The sequence below is a fragment of the Balaenoptera borealis genome, assembly GCF_965194805.1.
Source record: "Balaenoptera borealis genome assembly, chromosome: 1".
Lineage (NCBI taxonomy): Eukaryota > Metazoa > Chordata > Mammalia > Artiodactyla > Balaenopteridae > Balaenoptera > Balaenoptera borealis.
Genome location: NC_138860.1, coordinates 29136343 through 29158015, shown reverse-complemented (window position 1 = coordinate 29158015; position 21673 = coordinate 29136343). Strand labels below are relative to the sequence as shown.

At 36.4% G+C, this 21673-nt stretch overlaps 1 protein-coding gene and 1 long non-coding RNA gene across 11 annotated transcripts in view; both read left to right on the top strand.

The window, feature by feature from the left end:
* LOC309605611 overlaps positions 1-21673 on the top strand; it is an 867207-nt gene that overhangs the window by 308878 nt on the left and 536656 nt on the right. The window lies entirely within an intron of this gene.
* The window catches only part of SDCCAG8 (SHH signaling and ciliogenesis regulator SDCCAG8), a 272072-nt gene that overhangs the window by 43711 nt on the left and 206688 nt on the right, over positions 1-21673 (top strand). For 9 of the 10 annotated variants that reach the window (XM_082340482.1, XM_082340479.1, XM_082340481.1 and 6 more), the window contains exons 5-8: positions 4361-4486; positions 9463-9603; positions 17203-17267; positions 20015-20203. In XM_082340482.1, coding sequence (XP_082196608.1) covers positions 4361-4486; positions 9463-9603; positions 17203-17267; positions 20015-20203 — 521 coding nt within the window. The remainder of the gene's footprint in view (positions 1-4360; positions 4487-9462; positions 9604-17202; positions 17268-20014; positions 20204-21673) is intronic. The other variant, XM_082340485.1, reaches the window with a different exon arrangement.

Below are 21673 nucleotides of genomic sequence, written 5' to 3'. Positions count from 1 at the left end.
TGAGATATTTGCGGGGTAGAGTAATCTTGGTTGTAGGTTTTTCTCCTTCATCACTTTAAGTATATCCTGCCACTCCCTTCTGGCTTGCAGGGTTTCTGCTGAAAGATCAGATGTTAACCTTATGGGGATTCCCTTGTGTGTTATTTGTTGTTTTTCCCTTGCTGCTTTTAATATGTTTTCTTTATATTTAATTTTTGACAGTTTGATTAATATGTGTCTTGGCGTGTTTCTCCTTGGGTTTATCCTGTATGGGACTCTCTGTGCTTCCAGGACTTGATTAACTATTTCCTTTCCCATATTAGGGAAGTTTTCAACTATAATCTCTTCAAATATTTTCTCAGTCCCTTTCTATTTGTCTTCTTCTGCTGGGACCCCTATAATTCGAATGTTGGTGCGTTTAATGTTGTCCCAGAGGTCTCTGTGACTGTCCTCAGTTCTTTTCATTCTTTTTTCTTTATTGTGCTCTGCAGTAGTTATTTCCACCATTTTATCTTCCAGGTCACTTATCCTTTCTTCTGCCTCAGTTATTCTGCTATTGATCCCATCTAGAGTATTTTTAATTTCATTTATTGTGTTTTTCATCGTTGCTTGGTTCCTCTTTAGTTCTTCTAGGTCCTTGTTAAATGTTTATTGCATTTTGTCTATTCTACTTCCATGATTTTGGATTAACCTTACTATCATTATTCTGAATTCTTTTTCAGGTAGACTGCCTATTTCCTCTTCATTTGTTAGGTCTGGTGTGTTTTTACCTTTCTCCTTCATCTGCTGTGTGTTTTTCTGTCTTCTCATTTTGCTTATCTTACTGTGTTTGGGGTCTCCTTTTTGCAGGCTGCAGGTTCATAGTTTCTGTTGTTTTTAGTATCTGTCCCCAGTGGCTAAGGTTGGTTCAGTGGGTTGTGTAGGCTTCATGGTGGAGGGAACTAGTGCCTGAGTTCTGGTGGATGAGGCTGGATCTTGTCTTTCTTGTGGGCACGTCCACGTCTGGTGGTGTGTTTTGGGGTGTCTGTGGCCTTATTATGATTTTAGGCAGCCTCTCTGCTAATGGATGGGGCTGTGTTCCTGTCTTGCTAGTTGTTTGGCATAGGGTGTCCAGCACTGTAGCTTGCTGGTCGTTGAGTGAAGCTGGGTCTTGATGTTGAGATGGAGATCTCTGAGAGATTTTCGCCGTTTGGTATTACGTGGAGCTGGGAGGTCTTTTGTGGACCAGTGTCCTGAAGTTGGCTCTCCCACCTCAGAGGCACGGCCCTGATGCCTGGCTGGAGCACCAAGAGCCTTTCATCCACACGGCTCAGAGTAAAAGGGAGAAAAAATAGAAAGAAAGAAAGAGGCTATAATATAGTGGAGTAAAATAAAGCTATTATAAAGCAAAGCTATACAGACAAAATCTCACCCAGAAGCATATACGTATACACTCACAAAAAAAGGAAAAGGGGAAAAATTAATATATCCTGCTCCCAAAGTCCACCTCCTGAATTTGGGATGATTCGTTGTGTATTCAGGTATTCAACAGATGCAGGCACATCAAGTTGTTTGTGGAGTTTTAATCCGCTGCTTCTGAGGCTGCTGGGCGACATTTCCCTTTCTCTTCTTTGTTCGCACATCTCCCGGGGTTCAGCTTTGGATTTGGACCCACCTCTGCGTGTAGGTCGCCTGAGGGCGTCTGTTCCCCGCCCAGACAGGACGGGGTTAAAGGAGCAGCTGCTTCGGGGGCTCTGGCTCACTCAGGCCAGGGGGAGGGAGCTGTACAGAGGAGGCAGGGCGATCCTGCGGTGGCAGAGGCCAGCATGACGTTGCACCAGCCTGAGGCCCGCAGTGCATTCTCCCGGGAAAGTTGTCCCCGGATCATGGGACCCTGGCAGTGGTGGGCTGCACCGGCTCCCGGGAGGGGCGGTGTGGAGAGTGACCTGTGCTGGCACACAGGCTTTTTGGTGGTGGCAGCAGCAGCCTTAGCATCTCACGCCCGTCTCTGGGGCCCGCGCTGATCGCCGCGGCTTGCGCCCGTCTCTGGAGTTCATTTAGGCGGCGCTCTGAATCCCCTCTCCTTGCGCGCCGTGAAACAAAGAGGCAAGAAAAAGTCTCTTGCCTCTTCGGCAGCTGCAGACTTTTTCCCGGACTCCCTCCCGGCTAGCTGTGGTGCACTAACCCCTTCAGGCTGTGTTCACGCCGCCAACCCCAGTCCTCTCCCTGCGATCTGACCAAAGCCCGAGCCTCAGCTCCCAGACCCCGCCCGCCCCGGCGGCTGAGCAGACAAGCCTCTCGGGCTGGTGAGTGCTGCTCGGCACCGAGCCTCTGTGCAAGAATCTCTCCGCTTTGCCCTCCGCACCCCTGTGGCTGTGCTCTCCTCCGTGGCTCCGAAGTTTCCCCCCTCTGCCACCCACAGTCTCTGCCCGCGAAGGGGCTTCCTAATGCGTGGAAATCTTTCCTCCTTCACGGCTCCCTCCCACTGGTGCAGGTCCCGTCCCTATTCTTTTGTCTCTTTTATTTCTTTTTTCTTTTGCCCTACCCAAGTACGTGGGGAGTTTCTTGCCTTTTGGGAGGTCTGACGTTTTCTGCCAGCGTTCAGTGGGTGTTCTGTAGGAGCAGTTCCACGTGTAGATGTATTTCTACTGTATCTGTGGGAAGGAAGGTGATCTCCGCGTCTTACTCTTCCGCCATCTTCTCTCCTCCCCTCTAGAATTCTTCTTAAATACATTCTGAGATGTGCAGTTCTTTTAGTGTATTCCCTTGTTATGATATAAGAGCCCTTTTGATGTGGTGGTAGGGTATGGGAGTATGGGGAGCATTTTGTAGTCCTATGATTAGGTCTCAGTCTTTTAGTGACCCTGTGCCCCTTGGCTATGTGTGCCCCTTGGCTATGTCCTTCACAAGTGTTTCTCAGTCTCCCCCTCCCCTTAAGTGAGATGGCAAGACTAGGAAGCTGGAGTTTGTTTTTTTCCCTTCCCCCAGGTCACTTAGGTTCTGAAAAAAAAAAGGTTTTTTTAGGCTCTGGTAAGATAGTTTCTCTTGAGGCAGGCCTGGTTAAAAAGAACAGAATGGTTTTTGTTTACTTTTCCTCTCCTACTGGAGGAAGCAGGGGGGGGGGGTTCTCTAGTCTTTGCTGTAAGAACCTGGTAATGTCATATAAAAGTGTAGGAGACACCTACCCCCAGAGACTGGGTCCTTCTGGAGTTTTTAACTCAAACTGGTCTGCACTAAGCTTCCAGCATTTCATCAATTACTTTATTGATATATTTTTCTACCCTGGCACTGGTTCCCCCAGAAGTTTCTGCTCTGGTAGGTTGTGGTTCTCAGGAGTGCGTGTCTGTCTTTCCATTTTGAGGGATAATAGTTTTCCCTGTGACCTTAATTCTCTGATGGATCTAAGAAGAGTGGTTGATTTTTCAGTTTGTTCAGCTTTTTTTCTTATTGTGAAGATGGGAGTGATGTCTTCCAAGCTGCTTATATGTCAGACCAATAACTGGAAGTATGCAATGTTTGTTTAATTACAGTTTTCAATTACAGCTTTGATTTTGTTTCTGAATAAAATAATTGAATGGAATTTTCATATATTGTGCAATAGTTTTTTGCACAAGCAGTATAATAAAAACAATTGCACAATTATACTGGTAATGAAGATTAAGTTAAGTATTGTACCATCAATATATCGATATTTTTCACATTTTTTCAGGGTGAGATGCAACTTGATAGCTTTTCTAATTGCTATATACTGGTAGTTCTTTATATTATGCCCTGCACGGCCAAGGAAACACTCTTTAACAACTCTCCACCAAACTATTTCACTCATAATTTCCTTCCATCTGGCTAGCAGTTCATAGATATTCATTGTAACTTTCCTTGCCTTTCTATCTCAGGTCATAGATATTCACTGTAACTTTCCTTGCCTTTCTATCTCAGCGTCCTCTATTATCTATGTAGTCCTCTGTCAATTTTCAACAAGTTATTGGCATTGGAGCAAGAATAATAATATATCTTACCTTATTTTTCAGCAGTCTACCTCATTCTTAAAAGTCTTTTAGATAAACCCTTTAATTAAAGCATTTCTGTAAGCCTGCAAAAAATTCTCAGAAGCCACACAGTCCTGTGATATGGCCATTAGCAGGTCCTCTACTATCTTCCCTCAGCCTTCTCTTTGTCAGCTAATGCTTGAGTTTCTTTGCTTGTCTAGATGTAATTATAATATTTCCCAAAATGAATAGACAACATCAGTCTTCCATGCTTTATATCATATTGGATCATCTAGTAATCAACAAAAAAAAGCACTACTTAGAATTGCTTAATGTATGCTGTCCACAAGTGGCATTTCTTAAAATAAAAGAAAAAAATGCTTAATGTATTTGGTATTTGTTTCTGTTTTTTATAGGAGGAACTCTCTGGAATGAAAAATAGGGTACAAGTAATTGTGCTTGAAAATGAAAGGCTCCAACAAGAGCTGAAATCTCAAAGGCAAGAGGAAGCAATGAGGGAACAAACACTTCTGGATGCATCTGTGAGCATTTATTTAAATGATTAAACTAAAATACATAGTTTGAATGTTGCCTCCTACCCTTTCCCCCTGCCTTCTTAACTGCTTAGATTTTTTTCTGGAAGTTTGGCAGAAGTGCTATGCTGGTATTCACTTGGGGCCTCAAAAATTAAAATTCACTATTTTAATTTATTGGTGGAATGAATCCTCAAATGAAATGATGTAGTGATGCCTAATAGCCACTCCGGTTTCCTTTCCGAGCATACCATTTATGTTTTTTCCATATGGAAAGAGCAGGTCTGAAAGCAGGAAGTATGTAATATAGGAAGGACTTGGTTAAATCCAGCAACTGTTCAGAACTGTAGCTTAGATTTCTGTTGTATTTCTCTAAATTTTCTTTGAACTTTGAGTTCCAATAAGTCTAATTAGCATGGTGTAGCAGGAAGAACACAGACCTGAGGGTCCAAGATTCAAAATGTTAATCTTCCCGTTGTCCCTAACAAGCTGGGTGTTGAACAAGTAATTTTATGGGACTTTCAAGCATGAAACCTCATGAGTCCTCTATTTATTGGCATTTGAGAAATTCACCAATATTAGCAGTTCTTAATCTTTAATGTGAATGACAGTCACTTGGGATACTTGCTGACAGTGCAGATCCTGGGCTTCATTCCCTGAGGGTCTGATTCAGTTGGTCTGGGCTAAGACTTTGAGTTAAAAATATGAATTATTAGCAAGTTGCCAAAGTGAGTCTAGTATCAGTGGACCACATTTTGAGGAACAGAGAATTAGATGATCTCTATAATTCTGTGACATAAAATTTTTATGATGATATTTAAATAATGTTTAAGCTTAATATCTCTTTATGAATTGTCAGAGATACTTTTACCTTAAAAATGTTTTTTACTCTTTTGCTATGGGATGTAGTTAATCCAGCTTATATTATTATATTATTAATATTAGTACTTAAAAATTTCATCTTAGTTTCTTATTATTTTGGTGTCAATTTGAAAATGATATAGCCATATAGAAAGTACTTAGAAGTAAGTTCATTTTTAAAATAAGTATGTTCTTTTGCTTTTCCTCCAAATATGCAGTGAACAGTGACTCAGTTATTCATAGTCTTCAATATTTATACAATGGAAAGAAGTGGAAGATGGGGAAGTGAAATAAGAAAGGAAATTAGGCAGACAAGTGAATCAGAGGGCAAGAGAAGTGAGTAATGCAAAAGGGGAAGGAAATGATGGTAAACGCTCACATGCTTTGCCAAGTGAACAAAGGAAACTTGCTAAAGAAAACTACAGATATACAGACTATAGAAAGGATAAAGTTGTAGAGAGGTTTTTGTTTAAACATTCACATGAGCTAAAACATAATGCTAATATTGAAACGGTTGTTACAGATGTGTCAGGTGACCTTGATATCTATTTTAATGTTAGTCTTCTGTATTATTTTGTTGTTACAGAATTGTTGCCCCCACTTTTTACTTGTGTAGGTGAATTGAGGCATTTCAGCAACCTATGCATGGTGTTGTATTGAGAGTTTTGAGGTAAATGAAACTATTTAGAATATCTTGAATATAAACAGATCAAGAGATATTATCTTCTTTTTTTTCTGAACTCTTTTTAATGAGCCTATTACCATGTTGATGGTAAATCTTGCCAAAGCTGTTGGCAGATTTGAATACATATTTTCAAAGTTTCTTAATGCTTTCTTTGGAAAAACAATTGAAATAGTTATATAGTAATAATTAGTATTTATTGATGACTACATGGCTATGATATGCCAGGTACTGTATCAAGTACTTTCTTTACATTATATTATTTCAATTTTATGATAGCCACACAAGGCAGGTGTTGTTATGTCTATTTTCAGGTGTTTAAATTACGGTACACAGCAGTTAAGTAACCAAAGTAACTGGTCTAATGTCACAAAGCTGGGACTCAAACAAAGGACTATATGACTCCACAAATCCATCTACCTGGCCTCGAATTATACTGCCTTTCTGCCTAGATTAGGAATAGCTTGTCAATATTGAACCAAACCATCTTCGTTTGCCATGGGACTGGGACTTGGATGGCAGCCTACATGACTTTTAGCTTTTAGCCTAGTTTATGACCTAGCAGTTGAAGAAGCAAGCAGATTATTTCTAAAAAACTAAAACCATTCAAAGAGTACTTCATTTCCATCTTCATTTTTCATCATTTTTCCTTCTTAAGGGGCTTTTCTTGAGAATTCAAAAAATTATATTAAAATATGCTTTTTATTAGAAATTTTGGCATGTGTGGTCAATCAAAGATCTAGGAGATTTTTTTTAAAGTAGAAAATTTCTGAGCCATTTCTTCCCATGTCTCTTCTCATCCCCGTCCATTCCAACCCCTCCCCTCAGTTAAGAAATCAAAGGTTTTCAGTGATCTTCAGGGATGTAAATGTAATTTGATTTTTGAAATCTTGGTCAAATATCATTCAAGTTTTTTAAAAGCTATCTGTGAAAGAACAAAGTGTCAATTAGATTAGCACTTCTTTCCAAAGAATAACAATATTTTATATCATAAGTCAGTGATCTATAGTCTACATACTGTCTCCAATTTCTCCATAGGAAATTAGTACCACCCTCCTTCATTGCTCTGCAAGACGACTTTGAATGCAATCAAATCTTAGGAGATTTTTCCCTACCTACAGAATCAAGCTCAAGCTTATTAGCATTGCATGCTTTGCTTTTCAGACCCTTATTTAACTCTCTAGCTTCTTCCTTTTTTAAAAAAAAATTTTTTTATTGAAGTATAGTTGATTTACAATGCTGTGCCAATCTCTGCTGTACACAAAGTTACTCAGTTATACACATACATTCTTTTTTTATATTCTTTTTCATTATGGTTTATCACAGGATATTGAATATAGTTCCCTGTGCTATACGTTAGGACCTTGTTGTTTATCCATTCTATATGTAATAGTTTGCATCTACCAACCCCAGAGTCCCAGTCCATCCCTCTCCCTCCCTCCTCCCCCTTGGTAACCACAAGTCTGTTCTCTATGTCTGTGAGTCTGTTTCTGTTTTGTAGATAGGTTCATTTGTGTCATACTTTAGATTCCACATATAAGTGATATCATATGGTATTTGTCTTTCTCTTTCTGACTTACTTTACTTAGTATGATAATCTCTAGTTGCATCCATGTTGCTGCAAATGGCATTATTTCATTCTTTTTTATGGCTGAGTAGTATTCCATTGTATATATGTACAACATCTTCTTTATCCATTCATCTTTTGATGGACATTTAGGTTGTTTCCATATTTTGGCTGTTGTGAACAGTTCTAGCTTCATCTTCTGGCATTCGTTGCCTTGTGCTTCAACCTTTAGTAATGCTGAATTGCCTAAAAGTCTCTGGCAGGCACCATGCTGTTTCATGCCTCTGTGAATTTTCTCATGATGTTCTCTCTTCTTGGCATGCCCTTCCCATCTAGCTTACTCTTTTTCACCCTTCAGATATCATACCATTGTCAAAACTTCTCCAGAAAACTTTCCTTGAATCTCCAGTTGCTCTTAGTATCCCTCTTCTGTTCTGGCATAGTCCCCCATGCACACCTCTGGCCTAGCACTTGCCTTGTTAAATTGAAATTATCTGCTTAGGTGTTTCTCTTCTTCATTAGCCTGTAAATAATATTTGAGGATAATATTGGTCTTGCTCATTTTTACCCCCCTCCCCAAGCTTTTAGCACAGTGCCTGAATATAATAGGTACTTCACAAATGTTTGCATTAAACTGAACTTCTCAAAGAATATGGAATAGAATCTCAGAATACTACTTTGGATGAATGCAGTTTACTACATTCTAACATGATATGACACTGCAGTATAGTTCTGTGTTTGGGGACATGTCCTCTCTTATTAATACTACTGTACCCCTTGGCCCTTAGCAGGAGTTCAATAATTACTTGTTGAATAAATTAATATAAGTATTTTAGTTCTTGATTCACACATAAATCACCCAGTTCTTTGGGCTGCTTATTTCATTGAATGTTGAAAGAGTGCCAAAGTTCGCAAACTGACAGTGGCTTCACCAAATTCAGTCTGTAGGCATGTTTTGTTTGTTTGAAAAACTGACTCAATATTTAACACTGTTTCAGTTGAAGAACCAGATATCTGCCTCATCTTTTTAAAAATCAAAAGATTTTTTGGTAATGTGAGTTGGTATTCACACATGGCAGCAATTGACTGAAACTGAGTAGTGACTACTTCCTTTGGTTGCTCTGTCATGGTCCCTACCATTACTTTCTGAATCCTTGACGTGCAGGCTGCATGTCAGTTCTGCTTATCACCACGCACTGTTTTTCTTATTGAAGAGAAATAATTTTCTGAAAAGGCAGAAGAGCATAGTGGTTTAGGATTCTGGAGCTAGAATGCCAGGATTCAGATCCTAGCTCTGCCACCTATTAGCTGCTTTCTACCTCTGTGACTTTTAGCAGTTACTCTGTGTGACTCAGTTTCCCCATCTATAAAATGGAGATAACAGTGAAACTTATCTCATAGGATTGTTGTAATGATTAAATGTGTTAATATATGTGGAAGACATAAAACAGTGTCTGGCACATAGTAAACATAAACAACATATGATGTTTAATAGTCATAATAATGACTATTATTAGTCATGCCTTTATGAAATGTGGAAAATGAAAAACAAGCCAAGAGAGGTTTATGTGTTTCAAGAGTATGTGTCTTCAAAGAAGTAAGAGATAAGTTCATTTGTTCAATATACTGATATCCAGCCCTCTTTGCTCATTTACGTTATTGCCTGTACCTGTAGGAATGTGACTTTGTAACACTTGTTTGGAATATGACCCTAATAGCTTGAAAATGTAAAATAATTCTTGATTTGTATTTAGAAGCATCTGTTCTTTTTCTTATTCCTTTCATCACAGATAATAATCAGTATTCCATTTGTAAAGTATGTATATTGATTTAAAGTTAAAGGTTGAATGCAAGTACTTTCACATTTTATTTTAGGGAAACATACAGAATTCTTGGATTACAACAGGTGAAGATTCTAGGGTGGATGAAGCTGCCAAGAGATCATTTTCCAATGGCAATGCAGATATTATCAAAGCTGCATCTGCTAGTGAGGCTGAAAAATGGAAACTAGAACTGGTGAGTATTTGGGTACTTTTCTCTTAGGCATCTACTTTTTTTGGTACTTTTTTATTGTGGTAAATATATATAACACAAAATTTGCTATTTTAACCATTTAAAAATTTAAGTGTATAATTTATTTACACTAAGTACATTCACAGTGTTGTGCAACATCAACACTATTCATTTCCAGAACTTTTTCATCATTCCAAACAAAAACTCTACCCATTAAACAATAACTCCCATTCGCTTCTCCCTGCAACCCTTGGCAACCTCTTCTACTTTCTGTCTTTATGAGTTTGCCTATTCTAGGTACTTCACGTAAGTGGAATCAAATAATATTTCTCCTTTCATCTGGCTTGTCTCATTTAGCATAGAGTTTTCAAGTTTCATCCATGTTGTAACATGTATCATAATTTCATTTCTTTTTAAGGGTGAATAATATTCCATTGTATGTATATACCACGTGTTGATTATCCATTCATTTGTTAATGGATTTGGGGGGGTTTCAACCTATTGGCTATTGTGAGTAAGGCTGCTATGAACATTGATGCACAGGTATCTGTTTGAGGCCCTACTTTCAAGGCATTTGGGTATATACTCAGAAATGGAATTGTTGGATCATTTGGTAATTCTTCATTCTTTCTTCTTTCTGCTTCTCAGACTCAATAATTTCAATTTTCCTATCTTCAAATTTGCTGATTCTTTGTTCTGCTGCCCATATCTTCTCTAAAATCTCTTTAGTGAATTTTTCATTTCAGTTTTAGTTGTTTTCATCTCCAGAATTAGTTTGGTTCCCTTTTACAGTTTGTTTTCCTGACTTCCTTTAGTTCTTTGTCCATGTTTTCTCTTAGCATTTTGAGCATATTTAAGACAGTTGTTTTAAAGTTTTGGTCTAGTAAGTCTGATGTCTATAGTTTCATAAGCATGGTTCCTGTACATTTATTCTGTTTCATTGAGTGAGCCATGTTTTCCTCTTTCTTTGTATGCCTGGTGATTTTTTTTGTTGTTGAAAATTGAGCATTGAAGTGTTATACTGTGGTAACTCTGGAAATCAGATACCCCATTTTTTTAAGGTTTGCTGTCTTTTTTGTTGTTGAAGGCTGTAGTAGTCCTTTTGTTTTAAGAGTTTTCCAAACTATTTCTGTAGAAACTATTCCGTGTCATGTGTGATCATTGAGGTCTCTGTTTCATTAGCTCATGGTCAGCTGATGTTTGACAGATTTCTTTGCCAGGAGCTGAAACAAACAACAACAAGAAAAACACCAAAAAGCCCCCCCCAAAATAGAAGAACCAACTCTCCAAGTCTTTGCAGTTTGGCTGTGCTGGTCTTCACCATTCAGCCAGGCTTGCTCTGAGCCTAGAGATCAGCCTGAGTGAAAGCTTCAGGTCTTCTTAGGACTTTTCTGAGCATGCATTTTCCCTGGGCATATTTGTGGTTTTCTAAACTCCCCATATACACAGATGCTTTTGAATGTCCTAATTTCCCAAAGAGTCTAAAATAATTCTATTTCAAGATCAAATGATACTTTTAAATCCTCTGATCTGGGTAAAAACAACACCAAAAATGGAATGTTATAGGGAATATAGAAGGAATCACAGTTCTGCTGTCATTATCATCTACAGGTGTTGTTGTTATAGTTTTCCAAAGGCTCTTTCTGGCCCAAATCTCCCTGCTCTTTCTCATTCCCTAATCCAAGCTTTATTCTACTATTTAGGAAAGAGTTCCTTTCTTTAAAAAAAAAATCTGAAAGACTAAATTATATGGTTTTTTCCAGCTGAATAAACTATAATATCTACTTAATACCCATAGGATTAAGACCAATCTCCCAAGCCATCTACAATTTGCTTCAAACTACATTTCCAGACTCACTTCTCACTCTTCTGTCACGCTCACAAGTATTGGCTATAAGCATGCAGACCACTCACTACTTGCTACTTCATAAACTTATATCCCAATTCCATTTCTCTTTGAAGAATTGACTTTGGTTTATGCAATCATCCCTACCTAAAATGTTTCCTTCTTATCCTCTACATATTGAAATGTTTCCAGCCTGCCAAACTTAGTTCAAATGTCCCCTCCTATTCTACCTTCCCTGATTACATGCTTCCATTCCTCCTTTTCCCACATTAGAATTACTTTCCCTCTTATGTCTTCTCTTAGTGTTCTATTTATAACTATTATAGGTTCATTTTTTTTATCCTGTGTGTGTCAAAGGTCACATCTGTGTGCATTTGTGTGCTTTATGTTCCAAATCTTTCTCACTTTTTTCAAGGATTTCACTCTTACACTTACCTCCTCTTGTTCTTGTATCTTTTATCCCTCTTGACTGGGTTATTTTCAGCCAAATATGTGCTTTACTAGCTCCCATCTTAAAGCAAACAAACACAAAATGTATTCTCTTCGTCCTACATTTCCTTTGAACTATCACCCAGTTGCTCCCCTTCATACCAAAGTCTTTCCAAACAGTTGTCTATACTCATGCCTCTGTTCTTCACCTCCCATTCTCTCTTCAACATACTTTATTTGAGCTCCTCCCCACCTATATTCCCCTAAACTGTTTCTTTTCAAGGTCATAATAACTTCCACATATCAGTCCTCATCTTCCTGAACCTTGGAGCAGCATTCTGTAATACGTACATTAGTTGATCATACCATCCTTTGATTTTTCTAATGAAACAATTTAACATAAATTCAGAAAAGTATGCAAAACAAAAATGTACAGCTTAATGATATATCTCCAAATGAACAAGCATGTAATTGTCACCTGTAAGATGTCTTACATTACCATGTCCCAGAAGCCCTGTTCATGCCCACTCCCAGTCACTGCCCCCTCATTCGCTTAAAGCTAATCACTATCTTGACTTTTATGAAAATCGATGCCTAAGCATGATCCCCAAACACTCGAATTGATTTCTGCCTGGTTTTTAAAACATTACATAAATTGAATCACGTAGTACATATTCTTTTTTGTCTAGCCTTTTTTGTTCAACATTATATTTGATAGATTCGTACATGTAGTTGCATGTGTTAGAAGTTTGTTTATTTTCATTGATGGGTCTACTGTATGACTATAACACAATCTATGTATCCATTCTATTGTTGAAAGACATTTGTATTTTTTCAGCTTGGGGCTATTGTGAATATTGCTGCTATGAACATTCTTTTATATGTCTATTGGTGTGCATTGTACACATTTACGTTGGGTATGTACCTTGGAGTGGCACTGTTGGTCGTAGTGTATATATATGTTCTATTTGAGAGTTAAGGGCAAACTTTTCCAAGGTGGTTTTTACCAGTTTACGCTTCTGTCAGCAGCATATGAGTGATACCATTGCTCTATATCCTTGCCAACACTTGATATTCTGTTCTTCTGATGGGCTTGTAGTGCTGTCTCATTGTGATTTTCATTTTCATTTCTCTGATTACTCATGTGATTGAATATCTTCTCATATATTTATTGGCCACTTGATGTCCTCTTTTGTGAGATGCCTGTTCTAATATCCTACTTATTGTTTTGAATTACCTGACAATGTTTTTTTGAAGTTCTTAATATATTATGGATACAAGCCCTTTGTTGGTTATATCTGTTGAAACATATTTTCCTACTCTTATGGCTTGCCTTGGAACTCTCTTGAGAGTTTTCATTTTCTCTTTCTTGATTAGAATTTCTTAATTTTAATGTGGTCCAATTTATCAGTGTTTTCCCTTTATTTTTTTAGTGCCTTTTGTGTCCTACATAAAAAGTGTTTCCCTACCCCCAAGGTCATGAAGATATTCTTCAATATTATCTTTCAGAAACTTTATAATCTTGCTTTTTACATTTAGAACTACAGTGTACGTGGAATTTATTTTTGTATCTGATGTGAAGTGTAGGGGGTTACTTCTTCCATAGTGTTATTTATATATCACAGCACCACTATGGAAAAGACAATCATTCGCCTGCCACCTTTGTTATAAATATATGTGTGTGTATGTGTGAGTCTGTTTCTGGGCTTTGTGTTTTATTTCCTTGGTGTCTGTGCTACTACTTCGTTGTGCTACTGCTATCCTGTCTTGATTCTTATAACCCTGCATCTGGTAGACCAAGTCTTCCAACATTGTTCTTTGACCTGAAGAATGTCCTGACTGTTTCTTGCCTTTTGCATTTCCAAGTATATTTTAGAATTAATTTGTCAAGTTTCAAAAAGCCATTAAGTGGTTTTGATTGAGATTACATTTAAGGTATAGGTCATTTGTTGGGGGGAGGAATTGATATCTTTACAGTAATATATTGTGAAATATTAAAATCACGTATCACTCTATTTAGGTCATCTTTAATTTTTGTCAATAATCTTTTATAATTTCTGAGTAAAGGTCTTACACATCTTTCTTTAGAATTTAATTTAATTTCTAGACTAGTTATGATATTATCATAAACAATATACATATATAAAATTTTTCATTTTCTAACTCCTCAATGCTGGTATAGAGAAAAGCACATGGTTTTTTGTATTTTGACTGATTCCTACTTTCTTTTGAAAGTAGTGTTAGCAGGGTATTTTTTCCCTATTCTTTTACTTTTAACATAGTTGTATTTTCATATTTAATATGGGTTTCTTGTGGACAGCATATAGTTGAGTTTTGCTTTTTTTATCCAATCTGACAATATCTGTCCTTTAAATGTGTTTATTTATATACTTGGGTTTAAATCCACTATCTCGCTATGTCTTTTTTTTCCCATCTACTATTTCTTCACCTTTTCTTTTTTTTCTGCCTTCTTTTGAATTAGTTGAACATTTTAATGGTTCCATTTACCTCCTTTTCTCAGTCTGGAAAAATCTTTAGCATCAGCTTTCACCTGGTTGCTCAATTCAGCAACCCAGGGTTATTTTTAATGTCTTTTTCTCCCCCACACCTATTCAATTATAAAATTCTGTCAACTTTACATGACATGATAGAAATCCTAGAAGGGAACATAGGCAAATCATTTTCTGACATAAATCATAGCAATATTTTCTTAGGTCAGTCTCCCAAGGCAAAAGAAATAAAAGCAAAAATAAACAAGTGGGACCTAAAAGCTTTTGCATAGCAAAGGAAACCAGCAACAAAACCTATGGAAAAGGAGAAAATATCTACAAATGATGCGACCAACAAGGGGTTAATATCCAAAAATACAAACAGCTCATATAACTCAATATCAAAAAAACAAACAACCCAATAAAAAAATGGGCAGAAGACCTAAATAGACATTTTTCCAAAGAAGACATACAGATGACCAACAGGCACATGAAAAGAGATTGTTAGAGAAATACAAATCAAAACCACCATGAGTTATCACCTCACACTGGTCAGAACAGCCATCATCAAAAAGTCTACAAATAATAAATTCTGGAGAGGGTATGGCGAGAAGGGAACCCTCATACACTTTTGGAGGGAATGTAAACTGGTGCAGCCGCTATGGGAAACAGGATGGATGTTCCTTAAAAAACTCAAAATAGAGCTACCATATGATCCAGCAATCCCACTCCTGGGTATTTATCTGAAAAAAATGAAACCTCATATTTGAGAAGACACATGCACCCCAATGTTCATAGCAGCACTATTTACAATAGCCAAGACGTGGAAACAACTCAAGTGCCCATCAACAGACAATTGGCTTAAGAAGATATGTTTATATATATATACATATATAAAATGGAATATTACTCTGCCATAAAAAGAATGAAACACTGCATTTGCAGCAATGTGGATCGGCCTAGAGAATATATACTTAGTGAAGTAAGTCAGACAGACAAATACAAACACTATATGATATCACTTATATGTGAAATCTAAAAAATAATACAAAGGAATCTATATACAAAACAGAAATAGACTCACAGACATAGAAAACAAACTTACGGTTACCGAGGGAGGGAAGGAGAGACAAATTAGGAATATGGGATTAACAGATGCAAACTCCTATGCATAAAATAAATAGGCAACAAGGATTTACTTTATAGCACAGGGAATTATATTCAATATCTTGTAATAACCTATAATGGAATGTAATCTGAAAAAATGTATATAATTAAATCACTTGGCTGTGGACCTGAAACATATACAATATTGTAAATCAACTATACTTTAATAAAAAAATAAATAAAACAAGTAAAATTTAACACTAGGACTTTCCTGGTGGCACAATGGTTAAGAATCCGCTTGCCAATGCACGGGACATGGGTTCGAGTCCTGTTTGGGGAAGATCCCATATGCCGTGGAGCAACTAAGCCCGTGCACCACAGTTACTGAACCTGCGCTCTAGAGCCTGTGAGCCATAACTACTGAACCTGTGTGCCTAGAGCCGATGCTCCGCAACAAGAGAAGCCACCGCAATGAGAAGCCTGCACACCTCAATGAAGAGTAGTCCCTGCTCACCACAACTAGCGAAAGCCCGTGCGCAGCAGCAAAGACCCAATGCAGCCAAAAATAAATAAATAAAATAAATAAATGTATAGAAAAATAAATAAAATAAAATTTAACACTAAATTAAGAGAAAAAAATTCTGTCAATTTTACTTTTATACTGCTTTGTACTAAATCTTTTCTATCTTTGTTGCTTGATTTCTCTTGTTCATGCACTTATCTCCCACCTGTTGATATATATTTGCAATGTCTTCATTTGTGATGATCCCCTTTTTCCACCCTTCAGAGTAATTTAAGATTCAATACTGATAAAAAGATTTCAATGTCCATCTAATACATCAACTACATAGAGACTTTTATTTAGTTGTATAGACTAAATAAAAGTCTTCATATTTTTATTCTTCTCACTGACCACCTTACCTAATCAGCCCATCTCTATTCACTCTTCCACCTAGCATTCTACATTCTAGTGATACTGATTGGCCAAATATATAGCATGCCTTCTCCAGCTTCTGTGCCTTTTGCTCTATTGGAAATCATCCTTCAAGTCTTTGCATCTCCTCCAGTGAAGGCTTCTGTACTTCTCTTCAGCTGAATTTCAAGTTCCTGCCTTTCAGATTTCATTTTACCTTCTGTAGTTTCATTAGAGTAAATTATAAATAGTTGTAATTGTTCATCTGTCTTTCTGTTCCTTCTTAAAGCTCCTGGAGGTTAGTGGTGTATTCGTCTTAGAAACCCAATAAATATATGTTGAATTAAAGAAAAACTGGATATCAGCAGAGGCTTGTAGATTGTATATCACTTTGGTCTGTCATCCTGTGATTTATAGCATCCTTTTTATCATTCATCCAGCACATATTTTTTGGTATGTCAGCTATGCAGCAGTCGCAATGGGAGATTCCAGGAAGATTTGATCCTTGTCCTCATGGACCTTACAGGTTATAATTGGTTTTGCCTAGAGTCACACTTTTTTAAAAATAAGAACTGATGTATGCAATTTTGAAAAAAAAATTTTGTTAGTAATCACCATTTTATGACTCAGTAGTTCTTTGCAGGCTTCCGCTCAATAAAAATAGAGTATTTGGGGTGGACTAGGGAAAGTGATTCCAGAGGGGACACAATGATTTTCCTCTTGGGTAAAAAGAAAAAATGAATTTAATATTAATAATTAAAATTTGCTTATAAAACACAGGACATGGAGAAATATACATTTTTTTTTCTTTTCTAAAGGAGAGACTAAAACTTACTTATGAGGAAAAGAGTGAAATCCTGGAATCTCAATTGATGTTTTTGAGGTAAAGTATTATCATCCATTTAAAGTTATTGGCAAAACGATAATGATCTTAAAAATATGTTTGAATGTTTGCTGAAATGCCAGTTTTAGTCAATATAGGAATTACTTGATGATATTTTATATGCAATATATGAAATTTGCTAAGAATGGTAAAGGATACGGGGATTTTTGAAGTCCTTTTTCAAATCCCATTTCAAGGAACTGTGAGCTAAATTATAAATTTTATCCCTTCATCAGTTGTAAAATATTTGTGTTTTCCCATAGAAAAAAGAATCAGAAGCTGCTCTTATAGAAATTATGTTTTTAAAATAAAATAGTGTAAATAAAGCACTTTAATTTTCAAATTACAAGCAAGTATTTTTTTCCTCTGTAGGTAGTCTTCGTCTAATTTTTAAATTGCAACAATAATATAATAGTTTGAGTATTTGTATACATAGTGAATTTGAGTATATATGAATTTTCATGTACTTTTTGATATGTTTTCAAAAATCCCAATAAATCCTATATATTATAGATTAACCATTAGTGCTTTGTTATATATTATGAGTAGGAAAAGATACGGGAATTAATTTTTTTAAATTAAAGGTTAATTGAAATAGTGGTAATGAAATATTTTCAAATGAAATAACCTTTAAAATATTTTTTAATTTTATTTTAATAAGTCCAATTTGAAATAAAATTTAACATCTTCCAGACTGTACATTGTCTAGAGACATAACTAGAGTAATACTAAGAACCAGACTCATGGCTTTTGTTGCAAATGTTATTATTCATTTATTTTAACATACTCTTATGCTTTTCATGCCTCATAAGGTTGAGGATTTCTCTAGAGATCTTTACTAGAGCTTTCATGAAGAAACCTAAACTTTTAAAAGGTGGTCTAATTTTTGGTTTCTTGATTTGCTATATTTTGATTTCTATTGTGTTTTGGTTCTTCAGTTTTTAAAGTGATATATTTCTAGGTCATTATATTTATGGGAATGTGACTTATTTTGTCTCATTCACAATTCAACTATGCAATCTTTAATTACATTAAAACGTCACTTTGCAATGGACCAGATTTTGTTTCCTGCATCCTTCTGTTTCTTCATTTTCTTTTAGTATAATTTAAGATTATTTAAAGAAGCATTTTCTTAAAGAAAGAAATAAAATCACTACTCTTATAAACTCTGGTTTTATGTTACCTATTTCTTTTTAATTTTCTTTTTGCCATTTCATGTAACTGAATCTACTTGAGTGTTTTGAATTTGAACCTGACAGAAATAGTAATGGAGACTCTGACTTTGGAATGTACTTCTAAAGTTCTTTTTAAGCCTTTGAAAGTCAGACTTTTTCTACGTGATACGTAGAAAGAAAACTTATTATGTTGTAGATATCATCTTGGGAATAGGACATAAACAGCTCCTTTTTTTCTGCTTCAGAGTGTCATTAGATTAGCTTTTTTTAACCCTGAGATTTCCTGTAGATCTTTTCCACCTCTCCCAGGCTGTCTCAAAGCCCCCTAAATCCCAAGAGTCGAGGTAGTATGTGACAGCCAGGTGTCTTGATTATTGGCTTCTCCTTTGTGACAGTGAACAAATTAGGATGGCTATAAATCTCTGAATTTAATAGAAACAGCAGAGAGTAGTCTGAGCCAGAGATAAAGTGCCTGCCTTCAGCAGTCTAAGAATTTAAGAACAACTTTTTCCTTTTTAAGTTTGGAAGTTTTTAAAAAATACAACATGAAAAGGATGTGTATGCAAGGAAGCTCAGTTACCCAAGTTGACTTTACCAAAGCTTTTTTGGGGAGGGGGAGGAAAATACAACCCATATACTGGTCTTTTAATCCTTGACAAGTCAACTTGGAGAAAAACCTCATCCAAGAGCTATCCCATTAAAACAAACAAACAAAGAACACACACACACAGTTCCTCAGCCCTTTCTTTACCAAGTTGCATATTTCCAGCTAATAGCTGCTACTTATGAAATCTCATGTCTGGCAAGTTCTATCTAACTTCTTTCTGTAGCCCACTCTCTTTTGAAGCAGTTCTTTGTAGATTAGGTAATTTTTTTTGAATTTTATTTATTTTTTTTAAACAGCAGGTTCTTATTAGTTGTCTATTTTATACATGTTAGTGTATATATGTCAATGCCAATCTCCCAATTCATCCCACCACCACCACTGCTCCCCTACCCACTGCTTTCCCCCCTTGGTGTCCATACATTTGTTCTCTACATCTGTGTCTCTATGGATAATTTTTTTTTTTTTTTTACTGAAGAAAAATGAACAGTAATAAATTACTCATGCGTAAAATCCATTTTCTTTATGTGATCTTTTAAGGTTGTCTTTACAAATTTTAAGGGGTTAACATTTGAAATAGGGTATTTCCCTCAATTCAAGGATATTGTGTTATGTTGCTCCACCCCTTTATTAAGAGAAACTATTTAGGATTTGTGTTTGGAGTTTTATTTTTTTGTGTGGAGATAGGATCCTGTGAAAAGAAAGCCCGTATCAGAGGCAGACTAATCTGTTAAAATCTTAAAACAAATTGAAATTTAATATTTTCAAGACTCATTTTATTCAAAGTGTCAATTAGGATAATCACACCTACATTTTAGCGTTGTGGTAAGAACTAATAAGGTACTGTATGTAAAGCACCTAATAAGGTAAGCACCAGTAAATGATAGTAGTTATCACTATGATGATACATTTAAAAGTAGTATACTTTTACCTGGACATTTGCTGGAACTTTTTTCCCTTCCTTTTAGGAAAGACCTAGTTGAATCTCAGAAAAATTGTGAAGATCTTAAAGAGCGACTAAAGCATAAAGAGTCTCTTCTTGCTGCTAATATTTCTAACCGTGTTGGTGGTCTTTGTTTGAAATGTGCTCAGCATGAAGCTGTTCTTTCCCAAACCCATAATAATGTTCACATGCAGACCATTGAAAGACTGTCTAAGTAAGTATGCTTCTATATGTCGAGTCTTTGGCAACATGGAAACTCATGTCTTTAAATGGGCACAGTAGTTTTTTATCCCCATGCTAAATCACATGTTAACCTTCAAATAAAATGGATTTTAAAAGGTCCCTTCATTGTAGCTTTCTTAAAGACAGAATATGTGGGTTCTGCCAACTGTGTATAGCCGTGTCATTTTGGACAAATACTTTTATCTTTCTTGGTTTCAGTCTCATCTGAAATGAGAGAATTGAAGTAGATAACCTTCATAACTCTGTTCATTTCTATAACTCTATAATTGCAAATCCAGCACTATTCATAACAAAACTGAGTTTGAGAGGAATTCTTTCAATTTTGCCTTATTTTGGATATCCCTGCTGTAGTACAGGTAAAGTGAGTTTTTATCAAGTTTTATCATGTGACTGTTAGGAAGAATATTATGAGTACACTGGAAGAAGGGCCCACTATATCCCATTATTAATGTTTGAGGATCGACTAAGGACAAATTACAAATGAGCTTTTATGGAGTCAGAGTTTTCATCTAGGCTGAAATACTACAGTTTTCTGTGTACATCTTTTTTGTTTTGTTTTCACTATTCCAGAGGAAGCCCTTTCCTATGAAAATTATATTCTGTAGAAGTTGAGAATTATTATTTAATATACCATCCAGTGATGATTTATAGAGGGTGTTCTCTCACATGCCTTCTACTTTTCTCTATGCTCAAGGCCACCTCTCTCTGTCTGTTTGGGTTCATTTAAATAGTTCAAACATCACTTCCTCTTAGAAGTATTCTCTCACCAGCCTCACCCCATTTTGTCCTCAATTGATTTAGGCTCCTTCCTCCTGTAACTTTATAACATATTATGTGTACTTGCAGACAGCAGCTGTGTTTTGTTCATTTCTGTATCCCTGGCTTCTAGCAGAGTACCTGGCCTACAGGCATTTTGGCATTTATTGCTTAACATCAGAGATCGTCTAATTGGAACTGGTGTCGGGAGTCGAAAGACTTGGTCATTAAAGTTGGTTTTGACCTTTGGACAAATGACTTTACTTCCCTGAGTTTGGAGTCTTCTTTTGTTTGGGGGAATAATACCTATCTCTTGGGATATTATAGATGCAGCTTAGCCTTGTGACTAGAGCACTAGCTTTTGAGTCAATCTGCCTGGGTCCATACTTCGGTTCTACTGCTAACTTACTATGTAACCTCACAAAAATTACTTAATTTCTCATGCCTCAATTCCCCCATTTGAAAATGAAGATAAAAGTACCTAATAGTGTTATTTTTGAGGGGACATTGAAAGAATACCTATATAGTGCTTAAAACAGTTCCTGCCATATTGTAAATGCTCTATAAATATTAAAACCCTTCTGTACCTTGCATACTTTAGAAGCAGTCAAAATGTCTGGTAGCCATGGTTTCTACATATGACTAACCTATTGGCTGTTGTATAAAAACTGAATTTCTCCAGTGG